The sequence below is a fragment of the Trachymyrmex cornetzi genome, unplaced genomic scaffold (genome assembly GCF_001594075.2).
Source record: "Trachymyrmex cornetzi isolate Tcor2-1 unplaced genomic scaffold, Tcor1.1 scaffold9, whole genome shotgun sequence".
Classification (NCBI taxonomy): domain Eukaryota; kingdom Metazoa; phylum Arthropoda; class Insecta; order Hymenoptera; family Formicidae; genus Trachymyrmex; species Trachymyrmex cornetzi.
The window spans coordinates 341,206-361,699 of NW_017300244.1; the positions used below are offsets into that span (position 1 = coordinate 341,206).

Here is a 20,494-nt window from a genome sequence, read left to right on the forward strand (position 1 = left end):
TGTTGTTTGTGCGCGCGCGCGCGTGTGTACATAGAATCTGCATCGTTCGTATAAAGATTATTTAATGCAAAGTAACATTGCGATAATATAAGTATAAATTCTGTTTTTTTTATACGAATTAAAGTTAATATCTGTTTTTTTGTAAACCGTAAAAATAATTAAAAGCGCGACATGCTCGACGCAGAAATCTAATGTTTGAGCGTGAAGGAGTAATTTATGGAAACTGTATGCGCCTTCGAGTTTCCCAAAGTTCAACCGAGTAACTCAGTTAAGCCCAAGCTTCGCGGAAACGCCATAAAGCAGTTACACGATTTTACTCTTTTCCTCACGTTGACGGTTGGATGTATCTTCCGCTCCCATTGGCATGTGTATGACCCATCAAGCAAAATAATTAATAATGATGAAACATATATATGTATATATATATATATATATATATATACATTAACGCAAGTTGTATAAAAGCTTTAATAGTTACAAGTTTTAATTAATATCAGCGCTACGTTTATACAAACATAATGTTTTCTGAGGAAATATATAGGAAATAAATGTATTATTTATACATAAATTATATAAAGATGTAAATAATCATATATTTTCTATCAACGAGATTCAAAATAAGCTCGTGAAAAAGAACGTTTCGAATTACTTATAAAAAAAAATATATTTTAACAATTATAGAAAAAGTCAATGAATGACATGAAGGTAGAATATTAATAAATAAGAGAAGCAATCGCGAAAGACCTTGCTGTGTAATAACATCGTAATTTTAAATCGATTTGCGATTAAATGATTGTGTACTTGATGTGAAATTACCGCAACTTAGGTACTTAAATTACATAATCTCTGCTGCTGGTAATACGCTGAGAAGATTGCACATGCGTGCAGAGTTTGTAGTTTGCGCATGTTCAGGAGGATCTTAAGACATGATTCGATTATTTATGAAGTGCGTGATACAAAATTACATGCGCATCATTACTTGTACGTTACTTCAAATTGTTGAAGCTAAATAATGCGCGCGCGATAAATAATGATTTATGCCATGCACAAGCAAACCAATAACAAAGTTATCGTTCATCGTTTAATATATAATAGAAAAAATAAAATAAAAAAATGTTATTACATTCTATACGTAATAATAAATTAACGTTCTTCTATTAAAAATACTATTATGTTTTATTTGACACTTTTGTAAAAAATATTCTGAATAACAATAAATTAAACATGGTAGCATCGTGTTTTAACAAACTCTGTGATGCGTAATCGCAGAATAATCTTATAAAGAATGATTTCCATGATCACACAAGATCGATATGAAACTATTAAATCGACGATAATCCCGGATAATTTTTGAAGCGGTATTTTGCGCGTAGAAACGGGATCGTTTCATTAGCGCTGCACAATGGCGGAGGTTGGATAAATGATGGGCAATAATGAAACATTAATGGCGCAGTCAGTTTGAAATGACGACGTCAACTAGCTATTCAATACTATATTTCCCAGCCTCATTTCTATTTCGTCGAATAACCGTTTTGATATTAATTTGCCATTACACGTAGGTACAATAAATATACTATTTCCGCAAATGACGACAAAGAATAGAGTGATATAATAATCTATGCACAGTTAGATACTAAAATTAAATTTTTGTATTAGAATTCATTTTTCAAATGAAAAGATATTGAATCGTAAACAGCGTAATATCTGATATAAGTTGAAGCAATATAAAAGAATAACTTTATAAGTTTTAAAAGTATTAACCATTCGCATCTTTATCTTTGAATAATTGTTTCATAGATATATATTCCTATTATAGAATTTTTCGTCGTTAAATGGTCAAGTTTATAAATCTCCCATATTTTTAGATGCTTAAATGATTGAATATTTAAAGGTCAGCACGTTAAAATTTTATGAATTAAAATCTCACATTCAAGTCGTTTTATACAATTTTTTAATATTTAAATTATATAATGCTTCTCTCTCAAATTAAAAATATCTTATATTTTATGCGACTTAAATTATTAACCACACAAATATATTATTGTGATTATGTTACTATTAAATATATAATAATAATAATTATTATTATTTGTTGCAGTGTCTGATTACAGTTTGACTATAACGCGATTACTACGATACAACGCGCGCTCATAATATTTTTAAACATTAGCAAAAAAAGTTTGTTTTTTCCACCAGATCGACATACATTTGTCCGAATTTTCGTGAAAAGTAAACGCGAATATCTTTCATCGTCGTCCACATTGTAACGCCAGCGAAAACAGCGGAAACGCCATGTTCGATGCGTTAGCTTGCGAAGCGGAACGATTGTGTTTGGATTGTCGAGCGGTTAAGCTGAAAAAGCCGCTCAACATCGAAAATGAATTTCCAAACGTGTATCGCATATTTTCTCCGACACTTTTATAGCTCAATGACGCGTATCGCGCAATGCGATGGGGCAAGCTCAATTCGCTAATATGTACCAGCGTGACCGTAGACGGCTCTATCAGCCTGATGTCGAGCGGTTTCGCGGATCGGCAATTCGATATTGGCAATGACAATTGAGAAATTAAAGGCAAGATGTATTAAATGAAACGTAAAACTTAATTTCCATTCGGAAATAAGGTTTATTAGATAGAATTTTTCTTGCCTCTTTTATAAATAACAGACTTTGAAACTCTTCTTTATTTCTCAATGGGTGAACGGAAATCTCTAATGCGATTCATTTTGCGTAATGGGAAGGACAGATTAACAAGAAGAATAATCAATTACAGTTTTAAATCAATTTTATCGCACATGGCTTGGCGCGTGGTATTAATACCAATTAAATGACATAATTGGCGAATTCGTTTAAAAGATGAAGAGATTGGCAGATGTATCACGTAATCTCGTTAGCAACAAAGCAATACGCGTATTTACGACTCATTTTATAATACACAGATCTTTGATGATTCATGAGAGTCGGAATATTTTTTCCAACCAATATTTCACATAACGCTTTCATCTGCATATCTATATAAATCTAAAGAGATGCTTCTTCATTACAGTACCTGACGATGATATGCATTTGTGACGGATAGCGAAAATGTCGACTTGGATAATGCCGATATGTAATGGCGGATAGGGGTTTTACTTCCGGATGTGAAAAGCGACGAAAAAAAGTACGCATCGGAGCGAAACCGAATTTCATCGCGTGGATGCGTAGCCGTAGTTCGTCAAACTGCCGCGTCCCACCCATGCGTAGATTTTAAAATCAAAGCGACCCGACACACGCTCTCGTTTTGTCTCCCTTGTCTATTTCGCTCGTTTACGAGCGAAAGTCGTTTGCGCCAATTTGATTTATCCTCTCTTTTTTTTATTTATAATTCTATCGAACTTTCGCATCGCTGATCTTTATTGCCACTAACGCGCGAGCGCCCGTCTAAATCGGAAGCTTCCGGAAAAAGCGCACACGCGGAAAGCTATGCTGCGCGCTAAATCTCTTCATGTCCAAAGGTGAAAAATATCGAGAGAGGGAGGAAGACTCAGGAAGTGAAAGAGGGATAAAGAGACAAAGTTAAAATATATACTGTTTAAATATACAGTAAGCATTTATTATATACTCACCATTAGCATTGATTCCCATGGCATCCATCGAATCGGTAATGGAGGACGTCCTTCGACACGGAAGTAATCCGCCGCATATGCGCTTCGTCCACTACCCAAATCAGATACTTTAACCGTGTATCCGCGGCACACTAAACAATTTCTGAAAAAAAATTCACAAATACTCGTCTCTTAATTTCTGTGAAGCACCTTTTTCATCCTACTGTGTAATATATACCAAAATATTTCCACTCGCGAATTTTAAACTGGAAAATAATAGAATTATTTTTTGATCAAATTAACACTTCCATTCTTTTTATTAACGCTGGCCATGAGATCTCTGCTAACCGTACAACTATGCAATATTCTATCGGTTCGTATCAGTTCGTATACGGCTAAATGAATATGTGTTTGTACGTTCTATTTTTTATATTCTGCACGTGGCAGCCATATCAAAAACAAACAGAGTAGTTTATCGAAATATCGTGCGAGCATAACTAAACGCTAGTTTTCCAGTTTATGATTTTTTTTTTTTCTGTACAGTTGGAAATAGATTTTAAATTGATATTTTTTAGTTTTTTAATTCTTTATATCATTATAAATATATTCTACCTTTTAGTACATGTATCGACAAGACGTATCATAAAACAATTATAAAATAATTGAAGAAAATGAAACAGATGAGAGTCTTCGAAATGTTAGAAAAGAAATTCTTTAATAATTAACGGATGAATTTCTTCAATAAAATACAGTGACTGTGAATGGCTGATGCATGAAATCGCTTCTTGGGAGCTCATATTTAAGCAGCTCACAATAGATTCGTTGCAAGCATGTTCCAAACGACGGTCGTTCCAAGTTTCGCGCTGATTTGCGCGTAAACGTCGTCGTTCCACGGTAAAGGGGTGATTCGTGAGACGAGGAAGGGATGGTTTAGTAGCTGCCACGACGCTTTTATTTTACGCGCACCGGTTGATATTTTCACACCCGTTGTCAACGTCTGCGCCTTCTGCCTGATTTGCTGGCAAGTTTTTCTACTTTTGGTACCATAAAAATCTTGCTCATTCTTTTTTTGTTCTCTCGAGCATTCAAATTCAATCAGGCTGTTTTACAATTTTTGGAATCGTTTCGAAATCGTGCAAACCTGTGTATTATGTTAGTTCATATAATTTCAGTTACACACGCGCGCGCGCGCACACACACACACACACACACACACATATATATGTACATTTCCGTTTGAGATACCATAAGAATGATTGCGTGGGAATACGAAAAGAACAGTTTTGTTGAAGTATCTAAAAGTTTAGACAGATATAAACCTGAAAATAATTTTATTAGACCATCAAAGTAATGTAACATACTCAAAATAATTGCTTAAAATGTCAAAATATTTTGCAATATTATTCATTATACTTGAGCATCCTACATAATTATTTTGATAACCCGACAAATTTATTTTCAAATCTATCTAAATTTTTAGATGCTCCAGTAAAATTGTTCTTTCCGTACAAGATACACGGGAAAAATTCATAAAAATGACAAAAGACGTCAAATATTTATTACGAGATATCTAAGGAAATATATATGATTGAATTTGCCACATAGAAATAGATTTATTTTGGATTTATTATTCTTCATTCCCGTTCTGCTAGTAGCAATAATTCTCAGACATTAATATCCATCGTTTATTTCTCAGTAGTAGAACTAGTATTCGCCGGGTTGCCGCATTCACCATTAGAATTTAACCCTGAACCCACTTCTATAAATCACAAATAAATTGCGCCCCTTTCGTCTAGCTTCTTGTACCCTCGCTACTGTCGCGACAACGATCGCGCCACGGGGCATGATAATTAAGGTTTACGATTAGAGTTAATAATTCGAACACACGGCCCAAACCCTTCCGGCCGTGCCTATCTCATTCCCCCGCTTTTAATAGCTCTACCTACGATATTGGTTGTCGTGCCACGCTGCTGGGTTTCAAGAGTTTCCAAATCGTATGGAAGGTGGAAAAGCACGGTCTAGGGGTATGCAGAATCCATTACGTATATGGAAAGGGAATGAGACGATAAAACAATCGGCCGTCGTAATAAAGCAATCCCATTGTAATGCCCAGAGGCATGCTTTCGTACGCTTACAAAAAGATCGAATAGAGTATGCATTTGTTTGTTTGTTTGCTTGTTTGATACATGAAACGATTCCGTCTAGCGATCATTGCGAATCACTGCAGACAAATTAAAGCATTCGTCTGGAAACGAAATTAAGATTGGTGAAATTCAATTGATTTTCAAACAAAGGATGTAGGTGCAGTTATATTATAATCGAATATATTATTTTTAATTATTTCACATACTGAATATATGGAATTATTGTAATCATAAATATGCAAGGAAAATTGCGTGAATATACGGAAAAAACTAATGTTATATTAACAGATGTTGCATTAGTTTAATTGAAAATAATTCAATAACAGCAATAATGAAACAAATAATATTTTATTAAAATAAAAGCATAATATATTTATTTCGTTAATATTACTTGTGTATGTGTGTGTGTGTGTGTGTGTGTGTGTGTGTGTGTGTGTGTGTGTGTGAGTGTGTGTGTGTGTGTGTGTATGTGGTGTGAATTAACAAGATTATTTTCAATTAGAGTAATGCTGTTAATACAACATCATTTTTTCCATCTATCAATTTTTCTTAATTTAAAAAACCAACATATAAAAAGTATTAATGTCATATCTCAACAGTCTATTTGTTTCGCCATGTATGAAAATGTTAAAAAATCGTCTCTTTCACGTTTGTTATAGCAACATAAAAAAAGGAATTAGCTATAGTACATCGGGGATATCATTTTATTCTACACATTCGCTCTCATATAAGTTTATCGGGACGAAAGGAAGATTGACGAGTTCTGTGGTACACGTATTTAGTTTCGTTTTCAAGACTGCAATAATATGGCAAACAACAACTTGCTCATTAATGAGCAAGCCCTCAAAGCAACTTATGGGAAACAGTGCACGCTTACCTTGTGGCGAGATCCCGATGCACGAAGTCCATTTCCTCGAGATACTTCATGCCGGATGCTATTTGCGTGGCCATGTAAACCAATGTGCCGAAACTGCAACACGAAGAACGGAGTCGGTTACACCGTGAAGTTTACTTGGAGAAACTCCTCAGTATACATAGAGGCGTTTGTAGCAAGCAACGCCACAAATAGCGGACACTCGACCGTACCAACTCAGCCATAGTCAACCAACATTTTTGACGCAAGTAAAATAAGAGATCCCGTTACTTAAATTACTTTATAAAGTAAATCAAGGAATCCAAATTAACTTGTTATGCTCTTTTCTTTCGTACATGAAGCCATACTTTGCCTTTCATAACTGAGAATGACGTAAATTATTACAATGGAAAATATATTTAAATGTAGGTATATTTTTCCCATACTGTTAAATTTATCATGTCAAATTATATTCAGTTTAAGTTATTTTTAATCACCTATATAGGCCGCTATTACTTTTACTTAACGTTGTTTAATTAAACTAAAACTACAGTTAAACAATTTAAATTAAGAAAATGTATTAAATTTGACTAAAATTTAGTTTATTATTTGCTAAGTGTATACGTTAATATAAACGTATACTTTGAAACTAACCACAGAAATGGGTTAATTTACATCTTAACACACATAGAAATTAAATAATAAAATGTTATTTAACTCAAGGAATTATTATCATTACTTCTTTAGTATCTAATAGTGCAAGTTGGAAATAAATAAGATATAAGTGTACGTTTGATCAATCTAAATTAGATATATATACAATAGTATTTTCACTTGAAATTTGTAGCAAAAGAGATTGAAGAAGTTTATTCATCATATTTGTATACAGCAGATTTATTTTTGTATTGTTCCTATTTCCAGTAAAATTGAATTTGAAAATCGAGTAAAGTGCGACAAACGTACGCGTTGGTTACGATCGGGCGTTAGCATTCGTTCGTACTCGTTGAGGACGACGGTAGGTACTATACGTTTTTAGTATTTACGTTTGTAGAATGCAAACCATTTACATCGAAACGACTCTGCGTGCTATTTCTACGAGAGATACGCCAATAGAGTCGTTTCGGTGGTAGCATATCGTCCTACACTTAACGTTGTTACGATATAACTGTAGGTTTATATGTATATATATGAAATGAGAGCAATAATATGTAAAAAAGATTGCAAGAAGAATCTATATGTAATTGGTTAATGCGTCAATATATTTATCTTATTGGCCAAATAAATGTTTGCTTCAGAAATTGGAGTATTCGAGCTCCCTGCTTACATTACAATACGGAAGTATCTAAAATTTTAGTTATAGACACAAATCTGTAAATAATTTTGTTGAATTATTAAAATAATTGGACACTCAAACTGGTTTGTTAGAATGTCGAATCTTTGTGCAGTATTGCTCATCATGCTTGAGATTCCTATAAAATTATTTAAATGGTTTAACAAAATTATTTTTAGATCTGTTGATCTGTATCTACACTGAGAAAAAAATATAGTCAATTTTAATAAATATTTAGTTCAATACTGCCAACTAAATATTTACTTACAGTAAATAAATATTTGTTTAGTAAAAAAAAATGATTGTTAAATCAAATTAAAATTTCTTGTATCAAATAAATATATCTTTATATTTAATAAATATTTAGTTGGCATATATTCAACTAAATATTTATTAAAATTGACTATATTTTTTTTATAGTGTAGCTATAAATTCTTAGATACTTCAGCAAAATCATTTTTTCCGTATAAATCTCGCAATATTCGCGCTTTATATGAATAATAATTTGCAGTTGATTTTTCCTTAATGAAAATATCGATATGCTCATTTAATACTGAGTTATCATATATTATTCAATTATATGATACAAATGTCTTATGATGCAAAACGGTATAACATGTTGATTGAATGAATTGAACTTAATTCTCGTATATGATCAAACGGAAACAGGGACGAATTTTCAATTTGCACGATGTGTCTAATATCGCGTCGTGTAAAAATTTTCCGGACGACTTAGCGTCGTGATTCTTAAAGCTTCATTTGCGATGTCAGCGAATGCAATTCGGTTACCGGTATAGAAAGCGGCTGTATTGAAAGCTAGGCTATTCTGTCGGTCCTGGATATTGGATTCGTTCATGCGACAAACTGACTGCAGTTAAAACGGCGGACTCGCTGAAATAAATGAAAACGATTTCGTTTATGAATGATAGTACATATATCAGCAATTTAATTAACTACTTCGATACTGTCGTAGCTATTAAGAGCTGTTAAGTTGTTGAAATATGACAACATAATAAAGTTGCACATCGCGTGATTCGTGAGAGCAAATTAATATTAGATATATTTTTTTCGAATTTTTCGAAAAAATTAAATTGCTGAAAATATCTATAACATCTCGCGTATTATTGTCATAATTAATAAACGTCAATTTTGTTTTATGTCTTAATTATAGGTACTTAACGATGTGTAGTGTTACGAATTGTGAAAGAAAAACTGCAAAAGAAACAAATTAATCTGCAAACAATAGGATGAGAAAACGTAACGATAATATGTGTTGTATAACTATTTTTTTTACTATTACAATTGCAAAATAGTAAATGGTGCTATTCGTATTGCATAGGCACGAATGATTGAATATCCCCGTACATCAATATTTTCCGCGGCACTTGATGGGAACAAAGCGTGATCTCCGCCGGCTGCTTCATCTCGCGCGAAAGCTGAAAACGATCGCGCGGGAAAACACGCTTCGCCGACACCTGTCACGAGCACCGATGATCCTCTCCGTCGCTCACCTCTCATTTTCAGCCGATTTCTCGTATTTCGAGTACTTTCCGCGTAGTCCTGGTCATCGTGCGTTTTCACGCGTCCTCCGGACTGATTGGAACTGACGTTCTTCGCGGCGACAGAATAAAACAAAAATTCGCACGATCGCGTTCGACTAGGAGGCCTATTGTGGAATTGCTCGAATGCTATCATCCTGCATTTACAGCAACGTAAAAAGTAATCATTCCACGTCACGTACGCATATACACACGGGAATTATTCATCGTATACGTTTGACGTTTTCACGATATTGTAGCAATACTTCGTGTAAAAAATTTCGATAAACAACTTTATAATTATATAACATGACACATTACAATTTTGATATTTTCATTATTTTAATTGGTTTAGTCAATTAATGAATATACGGTATTTCAATTCGTTAATTAAGTACATTTTATTTTATTTGTTTTAATTAAATGGATTTATTATCTGTCGATAATGTGAGGGTGATGCCATAATAGGCACAACAATTTACGCGGAAGTACGGTGATCGTATCAACGTGAAATTTAGGGCATGTCGAAATATGGTTCATTGATTTTATGTCAAAATGGTGATGATCACATAATTGCGTATCTATTTCGGATGATATGTTATTTACTTCGAGTGTCGCAATGTCGATTGGCAGTGTGCATTAAAGCGGACATCGATAATGTATCGCTTTTAAAATGATACGATGGTACCGATGTTACAAATTATTCCACGCCGTAGTATCAAATTTGTGTTCATTAAATTATGTTAATTATTCGAATAACGATCATATATATCCAGGATATATATGCATTTTTTGTTATATACCTTTAACTATGTACGAACCGAATTCCCCAACGATCTCTTAAAAACGTAACGGTATTTATGAACGACCAAGGACTATTATGGTATATTTTTCGATGATAAAGCATGCATTAACATCTAAAATGTGATGTAATGACACCGATACATTGTCAGTGAATAAATACACACGCACACATACATTTGCGTGTACGTATGAATACATTTAAGTACATATAACCGGACCTTATATGGCCTAATTTTCATGACATGACCTACTCACTGTTTGTGAGTAATTACATGTGAATTCAACAGATAGCACTATTAAGTCGTACAGGCTGTCTGTTTGATTCAATTGCATCAGTTTATTGCTCAGTTTGTTCATTCTGTTATTGTCAGTAAAGCAAAATGGAGAACATCTAGGTCATGATGTAATATTTCATAGGTAAATAATTGCTTTCTATAACTACTAAGAGATAGTTATTAATTTCCATAGTACTTATTATTGTAGTTCTGTATTCATACTTTACAACACTGTATTCAGTTTATATTTTCGTCACAAGGTTTTGTTTACAATCAAAGAGAGGAAACTCTTTGTAAGGTAGAAACAATATGGTCAATCTAGGCATGCTGAATGTACACGCGTTTTTTCCTATTTTTATTCTATGGATTTTAATTCACCTGTTAAACATCGTGGAGTTAAGTAAATAAGCAGATAAGTAAATGAGTTGAGGATTAGGAAATAGTTCTTTGTGATTTTTATATATATATATATCTCAATGTGTTAATAATTCATATCTTATGAAAGTAATATTGGATCACTTTATTTTTCAGTTTCTCTAATATATATATTTTTTTAATAAAAAAGAGCTAAACGTATACTTAGGCCATATTGAGAATATATCACTGTTAAATATCAAAGGAACAATGGCAAACCGATCTCTTGATTTAAATAACATTTTATTATTTTTAACTTCCATGTGTGTCAAAATATAAATCAATCTTCTTCTGTGGTTAGTTTCGAAGTAAATAACGTCCATATTATAACATATGCCTTTTTTAATATATAATAATAAACTAAATTTTCTTGAATTAAATTGTTTAATTCCATTGTTTTAATTAAATTAACAACATATTGAATAGGAGCAATAGCGACCTGTAGAAATAATTATAAATAATTAAAATTCAGTATAATTTGATATTATGAGTTTAACAGTGATGTATTCAATACGAAAAATGCTACTTTTTTTACGCTGCACTTATGTAAATATTTGAAAATATCTTATATTTTTTTTCGTGTTCAGAAATCCTCTATTAAATCTAATCATTAATTTTCAATTTTGGATTCAACAAAAAATTAGAAAAAATCACAAAACTTAGGTTAGGCATGTAGTGTTCGGTTTCCCCATACATAAATTTTACATAAACTATAGTATACATATGATACTTTATCTTAGCGCACATGTTTAAGAGGCAATAATATTAATTAAACTATGGAAATTAAGTTAGAAAAGTATCGTGTTTATCATACCTAAGCGTCTTAGCCGTGTGCAAGTTTGAAGTTTCGGCGATGTGACTTTGCAAATATTGATTCAAATCCCCGTACTCGCCGTTTTCCAATACGATGCACATGGGATCGTTCTCAAGGCTGGCACCGAGTAGCCGCGCGACATTTCGATCGGCGAGTCGTACCAGTCTCTTTGCCTCCTGTTGAAATTCTATCCTGGAAAACACATGGAGCATCCGGAAGTAATATCTTTATAGGTGCCCGCGGTACCAAGGCCATGAGTATTGAATACGGACGCGGATATATATACTGGAAGTAATGTAGATATTCCGTTCGTATCGCTCGCTTGTCTCTCGGAAGTTTTCGTTGTCTCGCGAAGAAGAAAGAACGGCAGGAAAGCAATACAAAAATGCCAAGGATAAAAGAGAAACCTACCTACGGGGTTATAGCGCGAGTCACGAATAAGGACAACCGCGAATAAGGGTTGCGACTATGCACTATTGTGCTACACATGTGAGTAAATTCTAGCAAGAGCAGACGATGCAGAACATGATATAAACTGTCACATTGAATGATTTGTGAATTCGATAAGAACTCAATAGACTGTGTGAAAATTGAAACCTATATCCTCTTTACAATTTTTGATATAAAATTATCTCCTCGTATTATAAATCAATCCAATAAAAATTCTAGCGATTAATGAGCCAATTTATTATTCTATGGTCGAATAATCAATTTTATTGGTCAGAAAAAGAGACCATTTCATAAACATTTTGACACAGGATAATTTCTAGTAATTCCATGATATCTCTGAAATTATTAAAAATTTGCATTTTTATACGATTTCAACATATTTGCATAGACGAACACGCTTTCATTTAGAGAAGTAAACACGAATGTATTTCGAATAAATGCGATGTATTATAATATTGAGTTCCGTTGATGAGATTCGTATTTGACCGACCAGCACGTTTTATTTTATACATGATATTAATTTTTGGGAAATATTTTAAAATTCATCAGTACATTTTTTTCATAGAACATGCGTATATGCGCAACATAAAATTACTTAATTGAAAATGTCAACGCGGAAAATGAAATTCCTTTTTGCATCGAAAAATTCAATCATCAGACGACGAAATGTATAATAGGATCAAAAAACGAAAATCTATCAGGCAGATTGGTTTGATAGACTTTTTTGCGGAACGCGAGTTGGTTGTAACCAACAGAAAGAAAGGCGTGGAAAAGAATAAAGGCCAGCGAGAGAACGATTGCGCTCTAACATGAGTTGCATCCATTTCGCGCGACAACACGGGATTCGCGGGCTTTTCCCAGTTGGCAAAATGTGTTTTGTAGACAATGCCATCCGTGATCCTGTCTGCGGGGATCATCCTTTTGCTACTGCGACGACAACGCGTCGTCGGGCCGGTGCAGTGAATCCGGTACGACGCGCTCCGTTGCCCGTTCCTATCCCTATCGGCCTATACCGAGGGAAAATCGTGATCGTCCGAACAAAACGTTGTTATAGCGGCATCGCGAATGCAATAAAAGGATATCTTTTATTGGCTGATGTAGTGTTCATGGTTGAGCTACGAGAACCTTCGTTCAAGCATTGATTCTAGATTTTTCTGAAATGTACTTTATAGAAACAAATACGCTTCGACGTGAATTGGATCACGTGTGGAACTGCGTATTACATGTAATTATATATGACGCATAATACGAGGTATTACCGAGGTACAGTTTGTAATTTTTATTCATTGTATTTATAAATTATAGAGTGCGCGGAATAATCATTTTCTTTATATAATATTATCCAATTAAGCATATTGCGCAGTATCTCTCTGTAATCAGTGGATACTGATTTTCAAATATTCTACTGAAAAAGCCACGATGAAGCACGTACAGCGCATACACGCTGATTCGCTAAGTAGGTCGTAATGGTGGATTTAGACGTGGACGGGATTTCGAAAATTGCGAAACATAAATAAAGGGATAAACAAGATTATTGACGAATATTCCATGTTACCAATCGCTAAATCGTATGCCCCGTAGAAAGACGCTTTGAATACAGAATAGGATTTTATGTTTCCAATTTTCTAAAGGTGAGAGAACCCTCCTCTCTCACCGCTTTATGAAAAATTATATTGACGCAGACATGCGCGTATGAACACGGACGAGTTATTCGATTACATGCCAATCATCGATCGCTTAAAGCCCTTCCGCATTATCCGGCCACATCTACTTAATGCGCGTAGCGTGTCATTACATTCGGAATCACTTTGCGCCGCGTTATTGAATTACGCCGTTAACGCGACGCTCTATAATCTATTGGAATAATTTTCTATCGTCGATATAGATAGGCACTGCTTTCGCTTTCGGTTTTTGTTTGCTGTAGGAGCGGTTGTCTCCCGAAATATTTAAACTTTGTACAAAATATATGTTTGAACGTTAATATTTTGATCCATACGATAGCATCTAAATGCCTAGTGATTATATTTAATTAATGCAATATTGACGATAATTGCTAGAATTCGATTGATGTGAAATTTTATGTTGTCATCAAAACACATTCTCAACAAAACGTTATCATTTAAACGTTATCATTAAAATTTTATCGAGATACGAGAATAGAATATAAAAGGATGACAAGATTTTTCATTACAAAATAAATAATACATTAAATTAAAAACTTTAGGACATAAATTAATTATTATTTACGATTGCTGCTGTTTTCGATTACTGAAGATACGATTAATCTTCTCAAAAAATAAAGCATTCAATTTCCACAACTTGTTTTTGTATACCTTTACGTAAATTGAGCAAAATTTAATCAATGTGAAATTTCATGCTATCGCATAACATTATATTAAATACTAGACATATTGTCAAGATATATTTATCAAGACAGAAAAATAGAATATAAAAAAAAATGACAAAATTTTTCATTATAATATAATATATTAAATATTTTAAGACGTCAATTATCATTTGCAATTACTGCTATTTTTCAATTTTTTGAAGAGATTATTTTCCTTAAAAGATAAAGTATTCAATAGCTATAACTTGCTTTTATATATCATTATATAAATCGAAAAAATTACATGGTTCTTACCTAAGAGCGTCAGAAGATCCTGGTTTCAAGGATTTAACAATAACTAAATCGCTGGAGGTATTTCTGAAAACCTCGTCGTATCCAGGAAACCTGTCAACCTCGCAGAGGTGAACATCGCCAAAGTATCCACAGCCAAGATTTTCAACGATGTTGAGTTTTTCCCGTGGAAAATCAAGGACACACTCAGGTATTTCGTCCTCTTCCTCCGTTAGCATATCTTCCGGACTGTAGCTAGTTACACTGCTAGAGGCTTTCGCGCTCATTGGCGGTGGTGTACTTGGTGTTGGCGAGGGTGGCAGTGGTGGTAGAGGACTCTGTGATGATACATACACGAATTCAAAATTATATTTTCTCGAATTACGTATAAATCAATGTATAATATTAATACGTGTAGTACGAATATGTGAGGTAAATAGTTGTGAGTAAATATTTGTACTTTTATTCACTGAACGAAATTATTTGAAAAATATGAAACAAGTATAATATCGCGAATATGAATAAAATGGGATAAATATTTCTTCCTTTCTATATATATATATATATATATATATATATATATATAAAGAAAAAATATTTCAATAAATATTTAAATAAAAGATAATATTAGGATTCATAATCGTGATATACCTTTTTCAATGTAATTTTGCTTCCACGTAAATTAATCAAATCTGATAATATAATCAAACAGAAACACATGTACGCTACCCTTCATAGAACTACTGTAATCAATAACCACGCCCTTTTACATTATCGCTCTATAATCTGTGTATGCCCGCGAAAGATGTTTTCTTCGCGGTAGTTATGATTGATAGTGCCCTGTTGTTTCGTTTTTCGGTCATTAATCCTCATAATTCACAGGGTGAAGTATTTTGCGTCGTGCATATTGTATAGAGAAAACAACCCTGGTTGAAAACGAAATTAAGTCGGAGTCGAGATATACGCAATACAATGATATACACCGTTAAAAAATATTTTGTGCAGTATGTAATTATTACAGCCAATAGAAATAATCTAGTACTGTGATTATGAATAATACAATAACTTCAATAAAAGTATAATTTAATAATATTATTACTTTATACAGTGTTTTAATCTCCATGGAAAAAATATTCGATATTTGTGCGAGCAATATTCACAACTTCATGTTGCGTGATAACGGAAATATTAGATACGTACTTCTATCTTAGAGCGTAGAAAGCGAAAATTGAAAAGTCACACAAACGGTATAATATTCGAATTAATCTCGCGATTTACATAAGCCCTAGTGGTCGGTTTTACAAGGTTGCCTCCCTTTCAGCGATCGTGACGGAGATCCAACGGTCACGAGACGGCGTTTGACACAGTTTCGCGCTCGAAGTACCCGCGTTAATGCTAGAGAAGGGCTTAATCGGCGCGGATCGCATGTCTACCGTACATTTTTGCGACTCACCTTACAGATCTCCGTGCTGGCGTAATACTTTTCCGGCGGGGGCGGTATGGGTGGTGGGTTAGACGGATATTCTTGGACCGCCGGAATTGGCCTGGCAAGATTGATCGTCGAGTTAAGCAGGAGCGGAATAACCGGCTGCACCTCGTTGATTCCTGTCCGAGCGACGAGGAGCGAAGCGGAAAAGAATCAAGAAATTCGACAAAGTTAAAAATATAATCACGGCTAGCCGTCGACGAAAGGAATTGCCGTCTGTAACGTCTTCTCTCGCGTCGAGTTTCCAAGTTTCGGGAGATCGTTACCATTTTTTAACGAGACTTCGTGCAGCGCCGCGAAACTCCAACGTCATCGGAGTACACCGAATGAAGTTCTTCATGAAACTCGGAGGTAACGACGAAAAAAATGTCTATTTCAATTTATTACGATATTGCTATTATATATCGTTCGTCTCGCATAGGCTCGCCCGCACGGTAATTATTACATTTGTGGACTCGCAAAATTAGTCCACCTAGTAACCTGTTAATGAGTCGTAACATGCCGTTTCCAATAGTTAATTAATCAAAGACTTCAGTCTAATTCGATTAAACAAGGTCGCGCGACGCGACAAACAGTCTCTCTGCGGACCATGGTTCTCTCTCTCCCTGTGTCCAGCAAGCTGTGCCAACTACGAGACGCAACGGAATAGTTTGTCGACTATTCCAACTACGTTGTGCGGCCGTGGTAAAACCAGGCGCAGAGATTCGAAACCTCGGCTTGACCGTCACTCGGGACAACCCGTTAGAATTCCCGCGATAACACGAAACTATCCATGTCAAGACAGGGTCGAAGTCAGCGAATACAGAAGTGGAAATGTCTTTGGTGATATTGAACGGACTGGGATGTTGATCAACTTTTGATATCACCATTGTTTGAAAATGATAAATTTACTTCTTCTTAAAGATAAAATTTATAGCGGCAAATTATCGAACGGAAAAATGAGGAAAGATAAGAATTTGTACAAAAATTAGAAGTAAACACGTATAGCAATACTAAAAGATATAATAAAAGAAAGAATAAAAATGGAAACGTTAGGAGTATAGAAATTAGCGAAGCAGATTTTAAAAGTTAAGCACTTAGCATTCAAACGAACATCGGTCCAATACAGTTTCAACGATTACGTTCTAAGGAAGTAATTGAACTTGTAACAATTAGAATTAAAAGAAATCTGGGTATTTGTACGTTTATATGTGCAGTATTTTAACAATATTTCAACGACTGTAATCCCAGCTAAAAGTGAACCGAATTCGGAATGTAGACGCAAAAGGAAGTATTTAAGCGTATGAACTTTTAAACGTTGGTACCAACCGGTGTAATCCGTGACGGTTTTGTGTAATTGCGGCGTTGTCGTGCTGTAGGTGGCTGGATGGTACTGCGCCGGAAGCGGGGGGCAAATTGGTCCCTTGTCCTCGCCCTCCTCTGCCACGGAGACCTGTGGCCAAATATCGAGCGTTATCATTAATGCACCTGACATTTATGCACACGCCGACCGTGTATATCACGCGGTAAAAGCGATACACCGTCGGTTTAACCTCTCCTATTTTCCAGCTCTCCCTCGCGACCCCCTGCTCTTACTCTCCTCAGAATATTCATAGCCGACGAAACGAGGAGACACTGCACGGGCCCTGAAGGGGTTGGCGCGCGCGCGTCTGGTTATTGTGTGCTGAAGCGATGAATACCCGTTGGCCTACTGACTTATTATGTATTGTCGATTGCGTAATTTTATTTTACAGCACTCGGCACACGCTACCGTAGACAGAGCATGGAAAGTAGCGCGAGCTTATTTTCGTTACCGATAGAAAGGATAATGTCAGAACGACTCCCTAGCTATTCGCGAACTTCCATAAACTTGTCTCTCCCCAACGTCGTTCGTTTCGAGATAATTTAAATTTAAATATTACAGATACGGATTTCCTTATCGTTTAACTTTTAATTTAAAAAAACCGTTAATGCATTTTTTCCGTGAATAGTATCGCTTTCGTTTGTAATACGTTAATTTTATCTCAGGAACTAGTATAATGTAAAGTAGGCTATTGCAGATAAGAACAAAATCTCTTTCTATTATAGCTGATTTATTAGGTTTTCGCATAAGGAACTTTTTATAGCCACGCAAGAGAATGGTTAAAAAGAGAGCGCGATGAAAACTCGGCGCGTCTCAAGTATCTAGCAAAAACCACGACATAGTATTAACGGCAACGTATTCTCGACGCCTGGCGTAAGTTGCATTTGCTTTTCTCCATTAACGGGATTCGTCATGGCAGTGCGCTTTCATCTAAAATGCGACGGTAAAACCACGCGGGTGCCCACCCGTAAAGCTCTTATCTCGCGTCACTTCCTCCCGACGCCTTTATCTTGGTTCGCAACCGTGCAAAAGTACACGAGGGTCTAGACGATCGAGCCCGACATGCCACCTCAGGAAATTAGCAGTTTTATTATAACAAACAATCTAGGGTATCCGAGACACCGGAGGGGTGTTTACGTTGCGGCTCCTCGTCACTTTTCTTTGCACGATAAGACAACTCGCGAGGGATCGCAGGAACACGACGAGCACCGTACGTATGTGCGTGTGTGTGTGAGACTCGCGATATAATATCCATTGATTTTTGCGTTGCTCCAGGCAGTGGGTGCCGAGGCTGACTTGCGAGGACGTAGGGATGGGTATTAATTTCCGTTTAGGGAGCGTTAGAGGGTGCCAGACTGGTGAGATGCTGCGGCGCGGCCGTTAAGATAAGATAACCACTTAACCATCGGGATTCTACGCGAATCTCACTACTCTCGCCCTCTTTTGCACTGTCTCGCCAGCATATACACACATATGTACACACGTACGCATTGGTGTTATACCATCCATGTCGCTTCTATCTTTCTCGATCGCTCGCGTTTCTAGCATAAGGGCTCGCTTCCCGCCATCGACCTTAACCATCTAACATCTATTTCTCCATTAGGGCTATCTGAAGTCCTGTCTCGACTTCTCCCACACTCTTATGATCGGGTATTCAAAGCTATGTCGACAGCTCGTTTTCGTTGGTTGGACACCGAAATGGTCGCGACACTGCGATGGCAGTTTGGAAGTATTATTGTTGCCCGAGAGATAGTGATCCAGTTTACAGAACGGCCTTGCTTATCGTCGAGCAAATTGTCTGCGAATTGTGTGTAAATATAGCGACATGATTCTTGATGCGAAAAAGGGAAAAGACTAAATATAAAATCGTTGCTAATGAGGCAATTGATTTGGATCGATGTTTGTTTAATTATGCAAACCTACATTCTGAATACATGATTAAAAACTTGCACGACTCTTGACATTAACGGGATGGAAAGTTCATTTTTGAATCATCGGTCTAGCGTGAGATCGTGTTTGTACGTCATACATGCTCGATAATGGAGAAAATAGGCAACTATTAAGAATTTATTAATACAAAGTTATGAAAGCCATCGTTAACAAGCCAGCAATATGTAGAACAGCCTGAAATAACTCGCTTATTTTTAACGATAGAAAATAATGTTCCAAAAATAAATAGCTTAGCGGACAATTTACTCATTGTTTCTTTTTTATATTGTCCAGTTTAAACGAACTCAAGAAAATAAATTTTTACAAAGTTTGCGGCTGTATTTTTAAACGTATAAGCTACGCATATTTAATAGGCGTTATGAAAATCTTTTATGATCATGTAATGATGTATAATTAATAACATCATTACGAAGAGATTACGAAGAGAAGATTAAGCTCTTTAGGAAAACAGATTTTTACTGTCTTTGCGATTTCACAGAATCTCTTCGTGAAGAGATTCTGATGCATTATTGACATGATCGTGAAATGCGAAGTAATACAGCGCCTTTTCTTTTAACGTATGGTATATCAATCGGATGTACAAAGTATACCACGAATGTATGTATCCGTGATTCCTTTCGTAAATCCAGACACGTTCTATTGGTCGTAAAATGATTTTATCAATGTATCAATCGCCGGGCATCGTTTAACGTCAAGAAGCCAAGCTTGATATCTTTTCTTTATAAGTTTGGTATTCATAACGGAATACGCCTGGCGAAATAAATTACAGCACTATAGGTAACAGCGAGAGAGCTTACGTGCACACGTTCCGTAGGATTTATTGAAGTGGCGTATTTGTTTAGAGATATTACGTGTTTGTCCGCATACTAATCGCATATCGAGTTTAACCGCGATT

The 20,494-nt window shown here is 35.3% G+C and overlaps 1 protein-coding gene across 2 annotated transcripts in view; it reads right to left on the minus strand.

Annotated features, from left to right (window-relative positions):
- Ddr (discoidin domain-containing receptor 2) overlaps positions 1 to 20,494 on the minus strand; it is a 199,333-nt gene that overhangs the window by 6,309 nt on the left and 172,530 nt on the right. For both annotated transcript variants that reach the window (XM_018520316.1, XM_018520315.1), the window contains exons 12-17: positions 17,616 to 17,739; positions 16,275 to 16,426; positions 14,846 to 15,159; positions 11,755 to 11,946; positions 6,604 to 6,696; positions 3,604 to 3,745 (exon numbers count right to left, since the gene is read on the minus strand). In XM_018520316.1, coding sequence (XP_018375818.1) covers positions 3,604 to 3,745; positions 6,604 to 6,696; positions 11,755 to 11,946; positions 14,846 to 15,159; positions 16,275 to 16,426; positions 17,616 to 17,739 — 1,017 coding nt within the window. The remainder of the gene's footprint in view (positions 1 to 3,603; positions 3,746 to 6,603; positions 6,697 to 11,754; positions 11,947 to 14,845; positions 15,160 to 16,274; positions 16,427 to 17,615; positions 17,740 to 20,494) is intronic.